Source organism: Eretmochelys imbricata, chromosome 3, assembly GCF_965152235.1.
Source record: "Eretmochelys imbricata isolate rEreImb1 chromosome 3, rEreImb1.hap1, whole genome shotgun sequence".
Lineage (NCBI taxonomy): Eukaryota > Metazoa > Chordata > Testudines > Cheloniidae > Eretmochelys > Eretmochelys imbricata.
Window position 1 is genome coordinate 1,905,766 of NC_135574.1, and position 12,201 is coordinate 1,917,966.

General features: G+C 52.5%; 1 protein-coding gene across 5 annotated transcripts in view; it reads right to left on the minus strand.

The window, feature by feature from the left end:
• Window positions 1–12,201, minus strand: part of DNMT3A (DNA methyltransferase 3 alpha) — a 272,889-nt gene that overhangs the window by 18,886 nt on the left and 241,802 nt on the right. For all 5 annotated transcript variants that reach the window (XM_077812262.1, XM_077812261.1, XM_077812260.1 and 2 more), the window contains 2 exons: window positions 11,774–11,864; window positions 11,522–11,670 (listed from right to left, as the gene is read on the minus strand). In XM_077812262.1, the coding sequence (XP_077668388.1) occupies window positions 11,522–11,670; window positions 11,774–11,864 (240 nt within the window). The remainder of the gene's footprint in view (window positions 1–11,521; window positions 11,671–11,773; window positions 11,865–12,201) is intronic.

Below are 12,201 nucleotides of genomic sequence, written 5' to 3' on the forward strand. Positions count from 1 at the left end.
CACACTGCATCCCAGCTTCCAACACAGCTCCACGACATTGCTGTAACACTGCACGGAATCACAGAACTGGAAGGGACCTTGAGAAGTCATTTAGTCCCGTCCTCCGCGTTCCTGACAGGACTAAGTATTATCTAGACCATCCCTGACAGGTGTTTGTCTAACCTGCTCTTAAACATCGCCAGTGATGGAGATTCCACAACCTCCCTGGGCAATTTATTCCAGTGCTTAACCACCCTGACAGTGAGAAAGATTTTCCTAATGTCCAACCTAAAACAGCCCTCGCTGCAATTTAAGCCCATTGCTTCTTGTCTTGTCCTCAGAGGCTAAGAAAAACAATTTTTCTCCCTCCTCCTTGTAATAACCTTTTACATACTTGAAAATTATCATGTCCCCCCTCAGTCTCCTCTTCTCCAGACTAAACAAACCCAATTTTTTCAATCTTCCCTCATAGGTCATGTTTTCTAGACCTTTAATCATTTTTGTCATTCTTCTCTGGAGTCTCTCTAATTTGTCCACATCCTTCCTGAAATGTGGTGCCCAGAACTGGACGCAATACTCCAGTTGAGGCCTAATCAGCGCAAAGTAGAACAGAAGAATTACTTCTCGTCTTGCTTATAACACTCCTGCTAATACATCCCAGAATGATGTTTACTTTTTCTGCAACAGTTTTTCTGCAACTGTTGACCCATATTTAGCTTGTGATCCACTATGACCCCCAGATCCCTTTCCGCAGTACTCCTTCCTAGGCAGTCATTTCCCATTTGATATTTGTGCAACTGAGTGTTCCTTCCTAAGTGGAGTACTTTGCATTTGTCATTATTGAATATCATCCTATTTTCTTCAGACCATTTCTCCAGTCTGTCCAGATCATTTTGAATTTTAATCCTATCCTCCAAAGCACTCGCAACCCCTCCCCGCTTGGTATCATTCACAAACTTTATATGCCATTATCTAAATCACTGATGAAGATACTGAACAGAACTGGACCCAGAACTGATCCCTGTGGGACTCCGCTCGTTACGCCCTTCCAGCATGACTGTGAACCACTGATGATTACTCTCTGGGAATGATTTTCCAACCAGTTTTGCACCCACCTTATAGTAGCTCCATCTAGGTTCCATTTCCCTTGTTTGTTTATGAGAAGGTCATGCGAGACAGTATCAAAAATTTTACTAAAATCAAGATCGACCACGTCTACCACTTTCCCCCTATCCACAAGGCTTGTTACCCTGTCAAAGAAAGCTATCAGGTTGGTTTGACACGATTTGTTTTTGACAAATCTATGCTGACTGTTACTTATCACCTTATTATCTTCTAGATGTTTGTGAATTGATGGCTCAATTATTTGCTCCATTATCTTTCTGGGTACAGAAGTTAAGCTGACTGGTCTGTAATTCCCCAGGTTGTCCTTATTTCCCTTTTTATAGATTGGCACTCGATTTGCCCTTTTCCAGTCTTCTGGAATCTCTCCTGTCTTCCATGACTTTTCAAAGATAATCGCTAATGGCTCAGATATCTCCTCAGTGAGCTCCTTGAGTATTATAGGACGCATTTCATCAGGCCCTGGTGACGTGAAGACATCTAATTTATCCAAGTAATTTTTAACTTGTTCTTTCCCTATTTTAGCCTCTTCTGATCCTACCTCATTTTCACTGGCATTCACTATATTAGATGTCCAGTCACCACCAACCTTGGTGAAAACCGAAACAAAGAAGTCATTAAGCCCCTTTGCCATTTCCATATTTTCTGTTATTATTTCCCCCCCTCAATGAGTAACGGGCCTAACCTGTCCTTGGTGTTCCTCTTGCTTAGAATGTAGTTGTAGAATGTTTTCCTGTTACCCTTTATGTCTCTGGCTAGTTTGATCTCATTTTGTGCCTTGGCCTTTCTAATTTTGCCCCTACATACTTGTGCTGTTTGTTTATATTCATCCTTTGTAATTTAATCTAGTTTCCACTTTTTGTAGGATGCTTTTTTGATTTTTAGATCATTGACAGTCTCCTGGATAAGCCAGGGTGGTCTCTTGCCAGGTTTCCTATCTTTCCTACGCAGTAGGATAGTTTGCTCTTGTGCCCTTAACAACGTCTCTTTGAAAAACTGCCAACTGTCTTCCATTGTTTTTCCCCTTAGACTTGCTTCCCATGGGATCTTACCTACCAACTCCTTGAGTTTGCTGAAGTCTGCCTTCTTGAAATCCACTGTCTTCAGTGTGCTGTTCTCCCTCCTACTATTCCTTAGAATCATGAACTCTATCATTTCCTGATCATGGAATCACAGAATATCAGTGTTGGAAGGTGTCACGGCATCCCCGGGAGATGCTCTGGAACTGCTCCCTAGGAAGCCAGTCAAGACTCTGGGGAAGTCTCCTTTCTGTGAGCAGACTGTCTGCAGGGCAAAAAGCTCACATGGCTTCCACCTTCCTGGGTCTGACCTCGGAGCATTCAGCATCCTCTGCCCCTCCATGTGCTTCCCACAGCGAGTCTGCCCAGGCGAGGTCCTGGGGAAGCCAGAGCGTCCTGCCCCCCAACTTCGCAGTCAGACGGGACTCTCAGCCAGCCAGTAAAACAGAGGTTTATTAGACGACAGGAACACGGTCTAAAACAGAGCTTGTAGGTACAGAGAACAGGACCCCTGAGGCGGGTCCATTTTGGGGGGCAGTGAGCCAGACAACCACGTCTACCCTTCACTCCACGTCCCCAGCCAGCCCCAAACTGAAACTCTCTCCAGCCCCTCCTCCTCTGGGCTTTGTCCCATTCCCGGGCCAGGTGGTCACCTGATTCCTTTGTTCTCCAACCCTTTAGCTCTCACCTGGCAGGGGGGAAGGGCCCAGGCCATCCGTTGCCAGGAGACAGAGTGTCGGTCATTTATGTACCCTGGCGCTTTGCTCTGCAACAATTACACCCCCTTATCCCACCACCTAGAGACTTAAGAAATGCATATGGGAAACTGAGGCACCCCTACAGTATTCAGAGGAAACATTAAGAACAGTCCCACTTGGTCACAGAAGGGACCTCAGGAGGTCATCTAGTCCAACCCCTGCTCAAAGCAGGACCAATCCCCAACTAAATCATTCCAGCCAGAGCTTTGTCAAGCCGGGTCTTAAAAACCTCTAAGGAAGGACATTGCACCACCTCCCTAGGTAATGCATTCCCGTGCTTCACCACCCTCCTAGTGAAAAAGTTTTTCCTAATATCCAACCTAGACCTCCCCCACTGCAACTTGAGACCATTACTCCTCGTTCTGTCATCTGCTACCACTGAGAACAGTCTAGAGCCATCCTCTTTGGAATCCCCTTTCAGGTAGTTGAAAGCAGCTATCAAATCCCCCCTCATTCTTCTCTTCCGTAGACTAAACAATCCCAGTTCCCTCAGCCTCTCCTCATAAGTCATGTGCTACAGCCCCTTAATCATTTTTGTTGCCCTCCGCTGGACTCTCTCCAATTTTTCACATCCTTCTTGTAGTGTGGGGCCCAAAACTGGACACAGTACTCCAGATGAGGCCTCACCAAAGTCGAATAGAGGGGAACGATCAAGTCCCTCGATCTGCGGGCAATGCCCCTACTTATACAGCCCAAAATGCCACTGGCCTTCTTGGGAACAACAGCACACTGTTGACTCATATCCAGCTTCTCGTCCACTGTCACCCCAGGTCCTTTTCTGCAGAACTGCTGCCGAGCCATTCAGTCCCTAGTCTGTAGCGGTGCCTGGGGTTTTTCCGTCCTAAGTGCAGGACTCTGCACTTGTCCTTGTTGAACCTCATCAGATTTCATTTGGCCCAATCCTCTAATTTGTCTAGGGCCCTCTGTATCCTATCCCTACCCTCCAGCGTATCTACCTCCCCTCCCAGTTTAGTGTCATCTGCAAACTTGCTAAGGGAGCAATCCACACCGTCCTCCAGATCATTAATCACTTTCACCCAAGCTGCCTTCCACTTTCAAATTCTCAACCAGTTCCTTCCTATTTGCCAAAATCAAATCTAGAACAGCTTCTCCCCTAGTAGCTGTCTCCACCTTCTGAAATAAAAAAATTGTTTCCAATAAATTCCAAGAACTTGTTGGATAATCTGTGCCCTGCTGTGCTGTTTTCCCAGCAGATGTCTGGGTGGATGAAGTCCCCCATCACCACCAAGTCCTGGATGCCAGCCCCCAACACAGCTCCACGATAGCACTGCAACGCTGCATCCCAGCCCCTTATAGAGGCCCATGACCGTGCTGGAACACTGCATCCCAGTCAGCGGTGAAAGTAATTTAAAGGACTTACTGGTACTCCGGAGTCCTTAGGAGGGGAGGGGCCTCTACCGGAAGAGGCAGGACCTTTAAATCTTGATTTAAAGGGTCAGGGAATGTAAAGGGCCCCAGGCTGGGACTCTGGTAGCAGCAGCTGGGAGCCCCGGGCCTTTTAAATCACCCTGGAGCTACCAGCTGCAGAGGCGGCTGGGAGCCCCAGGGCTCGGGGGTGATTTAAAGGGTCAGGGGCTCCCAGCCACCACTACTGCAGAGGAGCCCCGGGCACTTTAAATTGCTGCCGGAGCACCCAGCTGCCACTGCTATCCTGGGGCTCTGGCAGGGGGCTCGGACGGCGATTTAAAGGGCCCGGGCCTCCCACTGCCGCTACCGTCCCAGGTCCTTTAAATCGTCCCCGGAGCCCTGGGGTAGCGGTGGTGGGGCTCTGACGGCTATTTAAAGGGCCTGGGGGCTGTAACGGTGGCCGGAGCCCTGGGCCTTTTAAATCAGCCCTGGAGCCCTGCTGCCGGAGCCCTGGGGAGGTGGTGGCAGGGCTCCAGCGGCGATTTAAAGGGCCCGGGTCGGTAGCTGCTGGGAGTCCCAGGCCCTTTACATTGCCGTCTGGGGAAGCTGATCCACCCCTGTACGGCGCACAGGCTCTTGCCGGTATACCGTACCGGGGCGTAGTGGCTTACTTTCACCTCTGATCACAGTCCACAGCACAGCTCCATGACCGTGCTGGGACACTGCATCACAGCCCACAACACAAGGAGTGCTCCAACACTACAGCTCAGCCCCGCTTCACAGCGCTCTGCTGCAACACTGATCGCAGACCCCAGCAAGGCCACCCGAGATTGCTGCAATATTGCATTACAGGCCTGAACAGAGCACTAGGACAGTGCTGCAACACTGCATCCCAGCTCTGTGCTAATGTTGGAAAACCAGTTCCTAACCGTTCCGTGAGGGCTGCTCTTTGAGGCGTGTTGCTCAGGTCCATTACAATACAGGTGTGGGCGCACTGCATGCGCCATCACTGGAAGTTTCCCCCAGTGGTGTCCGTTGGGTTGACTCCAGTGCCCCTGGACTGGCGCCTTCATGGCGCACACGGACCAGCCGACCCACCTCCTCCTCGGTTGCTTCTTGCCGGAACTCCGACAGAGGGGCAGGCGGGTGGGCCTTGGGATGGGCATAAGCAACACATCTCGAAGAACAGCTGTTACGAGAGATAGGTAACCGTTCTTTCTTCTTCAAGTGCTTGCTCATGTCCATTCCAGTCGAAGTGATTCCCAAGCAATCAGTCAGGTGGTGGGACTGGCGTTTTGCTGAGACAGATTGGACTCTGCTGTACCAAAAACTGCATCACTTCTGGCCTGCTCAGTGATGGTATAGTGCGTGGTGAACATGTGGACAGAAGACCAGGTCACTGCCCAGCAGATATCCAGGATCGGGACTGGAGCCACGAATACTGCTGAAGAGGTTTGCGATCTCACGGAGTGCGCTGTCTCACCATCATTGTCAGCTTGCCCAAGACTGGCACTTGCCTCCACGGGACGGGGGCTGTCCGTGATGGGCCTTGGCTCAGGGAAGGCGTTAAAAGGGACAGAAGGCTTCTTGCTGTTTCATATGCCTCTGGTGTCGGTGGCATGACCAGGGCTGAGTCCCCTCTATGGCTCATCCCAGGCGGGGCGTCCATATGCACCAGACCTCGACGGGCCCCTTTCTGGGGCTGGAATCAACAGCGCAGGCTGGTTGCTGTCTGTCTGAGAATGGCCCAGCACGGGTCTCATTCTCTCTGTGGCGCTCCTCAGAGGGGATCGTCACCAGTCTGATGTTTTCTTTTTCTTCGGCACCAGTGACAGGGAGCGGTGCCAACCAGCCAGGGTTGACTTCTTGGTGGCTGGAGCAGTTTGTCGGTGCCATACAGCTGGTGCCAGGGATCCTGGACCCCACTGAGCCTCTCTAATGAGGCTGGGGCACTCCTGATGGAGGAGGGGCTTGATGCTGGGTCGGGCTCCGATGAAGGGCGAAGTGCCACCTCCATTACGAGAAATTTGAGTCCAGTTTTTCTCTCATTCTTAGTTCTGGGCTTAAAGTTCTTACGGGTCTGGCACTCATCAGGAACGTGGCCTCTCGGCAGCTGCTGGGCTGTTTGAAGCCCTGGGCCCGAGGCATACCCTCAGGCCCCAGCAGCAAGCCCCACAGGGCAGGAGACTACAAGTACCCAAATCTCACTATTTGCTAACCGCAACTAACTGAACTCTTTACACTCTGCCTACAACCTATTTCCAGGAAACCACTACGGAGACTGCTTGCAGAGCAAGAGAACAAGACCATCCCATGGATGGGAAGAGGGAACTGAGGAGGCGGTGGGTCGGCAGGTCCTTATATACCGTGCAAGGAAGGCGCCTCTCCAGGGGTCACCAGAGTCGACCTGACGGATATCATTAGGGGAAAAATTTCTGGTGATGGTGCACGTGACACGCATACAACTATACTGGAATGGACATGAGCAAACACTCAGAGAAGAAGAACACTGCATCCCAGCTCCCAACCCAGCTCCGGGACAGTGCTGCAACACTGCACCACAGACCCCAACAAAGATACACGATTGCTGCAACACTGCACCACAGCCCCGAACACTGCGTCGTGAGCGTGATGTAACACTGCATCCTCCCAGCAGTTCCAGAACACTGAAGTAACTCTGCATCCCTGCTGAACACAGCTCCATGACAGTGCGGTAACACTGCACCACAGCCCCCAAACACCGGTAACACAGCTCCTAACACAGCTCCATGACAGTGCGGTAACACTGCATCACAGCCCCCAACACAGGGAACACAGCTCTGAACACAGCTCCATGACAGTGCGGTAACACTGCATCACAGCCCCCAACACAGGGAACACAGCTCCGAACACAGCTCCATGACAGTGCGGTAACACTGCATCACAGCCCCCAAACACAGGTAACACAGCTCCATGACAGTGAGGTAACACTGCATCACAACCCCCAACACAGGGAACACAGCTCCGAACGCAGCTCCATGACAGTGCGGTAACACTGCATCACAGCCCCCAAACACAGGTAACACAGCTCCATGACAGTGCGGTAACACTGCATCACAACCCCCAACACAGGGAACACAGCTCCGAACGCAGCTCCATGACAGTGCGGTAACACTGCATCACAGCCCCCAACACAGGGAACACAGCTCTGAACACAGCTCCATGACAGTGCGGTAACACTGCATCACAGCCACCAAACACAGGGAACGCAGCTCCGAACACAGCTCCATGACAGTGCGGTAACACTGCATCACAGCCCCCAAACACAGGGAACAGCTAGCTCTGCAGCTAGCAAGAGATGTCAAGAGTAACAAGAAGGGTTTTTTCAGGTATATTGGCAACAAGAAGAAAGCCAAGGAAAGTGTGGGCCCCTTACTGAATGAGGGAGGCAACCTAGTGACAGAGGATGTGGAAAAAGCTAATGTACTCAATGCTTTTTTTGCCTCTGTCTTCACTAACAAGGTCAGCTCCCAGACTGCTGCGCTGGGCATCACAAAATGGGGAAGAGATGGCCAGCCCTCTGTGGAGATAGAGGTGGTTAGGGACTATTTAGAAAAGCTGGACGTGCACAAGTCCATGGGGCCGGACGAGTTGCATCCGAGAGTGCTGAAGGAATTGGCGGCTGTGATTGCAGAGCCATTGGCCATTATCTTTGAAAACTCGTGGCGAACGGGGGAAGTCCCAGATGACTGGAAAAAGGCTAATGTAGTGCCAATCTTTAAAAAAGGGAAGAAGGAGGATCCTGGGAACTACAGGCCAGTCAGCCTCACCTCAGTCCCTGGAAAAATCATGGAGCAGGTCCTCAAAGAATCAATCCTGAAGCACTTGCACGAGAGGAAAGTGATCAGGAACAGCCAGCATGGATTCACCAAGGGAAGGTCATGCCTGACTAATCTAATCGCCTTTTATGATGAGATTACTGGTTCTGTGGATGAAGGGAAAGCAGTGAATGTATTGTTTCTTGACTTTAGCAAAGCTTTTGACACGGTCTCCCACAGTATTCTTGTCAGCAAGTTAAGGAAGTATGGGCTGGATGAATGCACTATAAGGTGGGTAGAAAGCTGGCTAGATTGTCGGGCTCAACGGGTAGCGATCAATGGCTCCATGTCTAGTTGGCAGCCGGTGTCAAGTGGAGTGCCCCAGGGGTCGGTCCTGGGGCCGGTTTTGTTCAATATCTTCATAAATGATCTGGAGGATGGTGTGGATTGCACTCTCAGCAAATTTGCGGATGATACTAAACTGGGAGGAGTGGTAGATACGCTGGAGGGCAGGGATAGGATACAGAAGGACCTAGACAAATTGGAGGATTGGGCAAAAGAAATCTGATGAGGTTCAATAAGGATAAGTGCAGGGTCCTGCACTTAGGACGGAAGAATCCAATGCACCGCTCCAGACTAGGGGCCGAATGGCTAGGCAGCAGTTCTGCGGAAAAGGACCTAGGGGTGACAGTGGACGAGAAGCTGGATATGAGTCAGCAGTGTGCCCTTGTTGCCAAGAAGGCCAATGGCATTTTGGGATGTATAAGTAGGGGCATAGCAAGCAGATCGAGGGACGTGATCGTTCCCCTCTATTCGACATTGATGAGGCCTCATCTGGAGTACTGTGCCCAGTTTTGGGCCCCACACTACAAGAAGGATGTGGATAAATTGGAGAGAGTCCAGCGAAGGGCAACAAAAATGATTAGGGGTCTAGAACACATGACTTATGAGGAGAGGCTGAGGGAGCTGGGATTGTTTAGCCTGCAGAAGAGAAGAATGAGGGGGGATTTGATAGCTGCTTTCAACTACCTGAAAGGGGGTTCCAAAGAGGATGGCTCTAGACTGTTCTCAATGGTAGCAGATGACAGAACGAGGAGTAATGGTCTCAAGTTGCAGTGGGGGAGGTTTAGATTGGATATTAGGAAAAACTTTTTCACTAGGAGGGTGGTGAAACACTGGAATGCGTTACTTAGGGAGGTGGTAAAATCTCCTTCCTTAGAGGTTTTTAAGGTCAGGCTTGACAAAGCCCTGGCTGGGATGATTTAACTGGGAATTGGTCCTGCTTCGAGCAGGGGGTTGGACTAGATGACCTTCTGGGGTCCCTTCCAACCCTGATATTCTATGATTCTATGAACACAGCTCCGAACACAGCTCCATGACAGTGCGGTAACACTGCATCACAACCCCCAACCCAGGTAACACAGCTCCTAAGACAGCTCCATGACAGTGCGGTAACACTGCATCACAGCCGCCAACACAGGGAACACAGCTCCGAACACAGCTCCATGACAGTGCGGTAACACTGCATCACAGCCCCCCAAACACAGGTAACACAGCTCCATGACAGTGCGGTAACACTGCATCACAGCCCCCAACACAGGGAACACAGCTCCATGACAGTGCGGTAACACTGCATCACAGCCCCCAACACAGGGAACACAGCTCCGAACACAGCTCCATGACAGTGCGGTAACACTGCATCCTAGCCCCGCAGAACCGCTGCACAGCCCTATAAGAACCTAGAGATGCTGCAATGCCAGGGTGTGACAGCTCTGCAACACAACTGTGCGGCAGGGACACAAACTGCTCTTTAAACATGCATGGATCTAAAAACCTGCCTGTCAGAGGAGCAAATACCCCAAGAGAGCTTTTGCTGGGAGGGGGAGTCTGTGAATCAGGAGCACCACATTCTCAGGGCTGACAGCAGACAGCGAGTTCGGCAGGAGGTGGCTATGCAGTCAGACAGCGGATCTGGCCAATGGGACCCAGCTCTGCACCCACAGAGGCATCGAGAGCACTCCTCCATGAGGCGCCAGACACTGAATTCAGTTCTACCAGCCAGCCAGTGACTAAGTGGAGAGAGCTCAGAGAAGAGCCAGAGAAATGAGCCAAGGGCTGGCGCAGGGGTGAGCGCCGTGGCTCAGGGTCAGAAGGGACATGCGGACGAAAAGCAGGGCAAGGCGTTAAGCCAAGGGGGAAGTGTGGAACTAGGGGTCATGGGAGTCTGTATGTGTGTGGGGGGGGATGCTCCCTACTGGGAAGCGTCTCCCCCGAGCGGCGTGGGGCAAACTCCTGCCTGCTCCTCCCTCCCAGTGTGGATACCTGTTCAGAGCAGCTGGCTGGGCAGTGGGCACTGGGGTGGTTAGACTGGGTCACTGCACCCACTGCGTACAGCAGGAGGCCCGGAAGGCGGTGAGAGGGCAGGGCGGCTACTGGAGAGAAGTTCTGCACTGACAGCCACGACCTGCAGGGCAAGGGCTCAGACGCCAGCATGCCCAGCCCTCCGGTGCACGCAGTGCTGGGAATCCCAGCCCCACTGCTCGGGTCAGCCACCCAACGCTTGCAGCAGGGGAGCAGCCGGAAAGCTGGTTCAGATTCCCTCCTGCAGCTGACCCCTCCCCCACAAACAAAATCCTGGGGGAGAGCTGACCCAGCCAGTGTCAGAGACATGTGGGGGTGCTCTGCCAGCTGGCTCTGTGCTGCCAGACACGCTGGGCTCCATGTACCCACCCCCGAGCCATCCAGGCAGGGTCCCACCTTGTCACTCCAGACCAGGCCCCACTGTGCTGGGCACTGCACAAAGCCAGTCGCAGCCAGTCCCTGCCCTGAAGAGCCACATGCTCACGAGAGCAGACAGAGCCCAGTGGGGAGAGCGGAGGGATGGCCTGGGGGTGCCACAGGGAGCCGTTAGCTAGGATGCAAAGGGAAGGGGACAGGGTGGAGGGAAAGGCAGCAGGGGGCACAGGTATGGATGGAGTGAAGCTGAGGCAAGGAGGAATTCAGTCTATCTCCACAAGGTAGCATTTCTAACGCTTTCATCATTCTCGTGGCTCTTCATGGACCCCTCGCCAATGTAGCCACCTCCTCCTGGATCTGTGGGCACCAGAACTGGACAAGGGATTGGAGCAGAGGTCTCACGAGAGCCAAACAAACAGAGGGGAAATACCCTCCTGACTCCTCATCTACCTTCCCCTGCCCATTGTGGCTCTTTGCCACCCCTCTCGGTGGTGGGTGTCATGTCACAGCGGGCCCCGCCCAGCTAACCACCCCCGGGCATGTGTGCACACGGCTGGGCCATGCTCGTTGCCCCTCATGCCAGGGTTCAGTCATACACACGGGCACTGAGGAATCGTCGGACAGGTACCAGTCTACGGAAGCCCCCCAGACCCAAAGCCAGACGCTGCTGGGAGCTCAGGACTCTCTGGCGAGCCTCCTGTGCATTAGGGGAGGGCGAGCAGGTTTCCATGGTAGTGCTCACCTCTAGGAAGCGCGAAATGTCCCGCTTGTCGCTCACCCCCATGGCCACCACGTTCTCGAAGAGCCAGAAGAAGGGCCGGTCATCGCCCTCCTTGGGCCGGGCTTCGTGGAGAAGGCGGTAGAACTCGAAGAAGAGCCGTCCGGTGCCCTCTGGGCAGCAGGAAGAGAAAAGAGACATGGGTGAGCTGCTGACAGCCTGCCTCAGCCTAGACGGGAGTGGGGGGGAGAAGGCATGGCCGGCTCGGACACCTACCGTAAAGACCCTTCCTGGCAGGGTTGACAATGGAGAGGTCATTACATGGGCTCCCTCCAATCACCAGGTCAAAAGGGCCCCATTCCTGTATCTGCAACACAGAGACACACCAGTGAGGGGCTAGGGAGGCAAAGGAGGCGAGTCCCCCTTGGTATGCGGCGGTGGAGAAACCGAAGCTGGAATATGGACTCCAGTTCCAGGGGCCACATTTTACAAAGATGTTGAGAAACTGCAGAAAAGAGCCACAAAAATGATTCCAGGGCTGGAGAAAATGCGCCATGGTGTGCGACTTTGAGCCCCTGCTGTTTAGCTGATCCCAAGAGAGCCTGAGGGGTAACCTGATTCCAGAGTTTAAGGACTGTCCCAGGGAGAAAATACCAGGTACCAGAGGGCTCTTTCCTCTAGCGGAGACAGGCAGAACAATAACC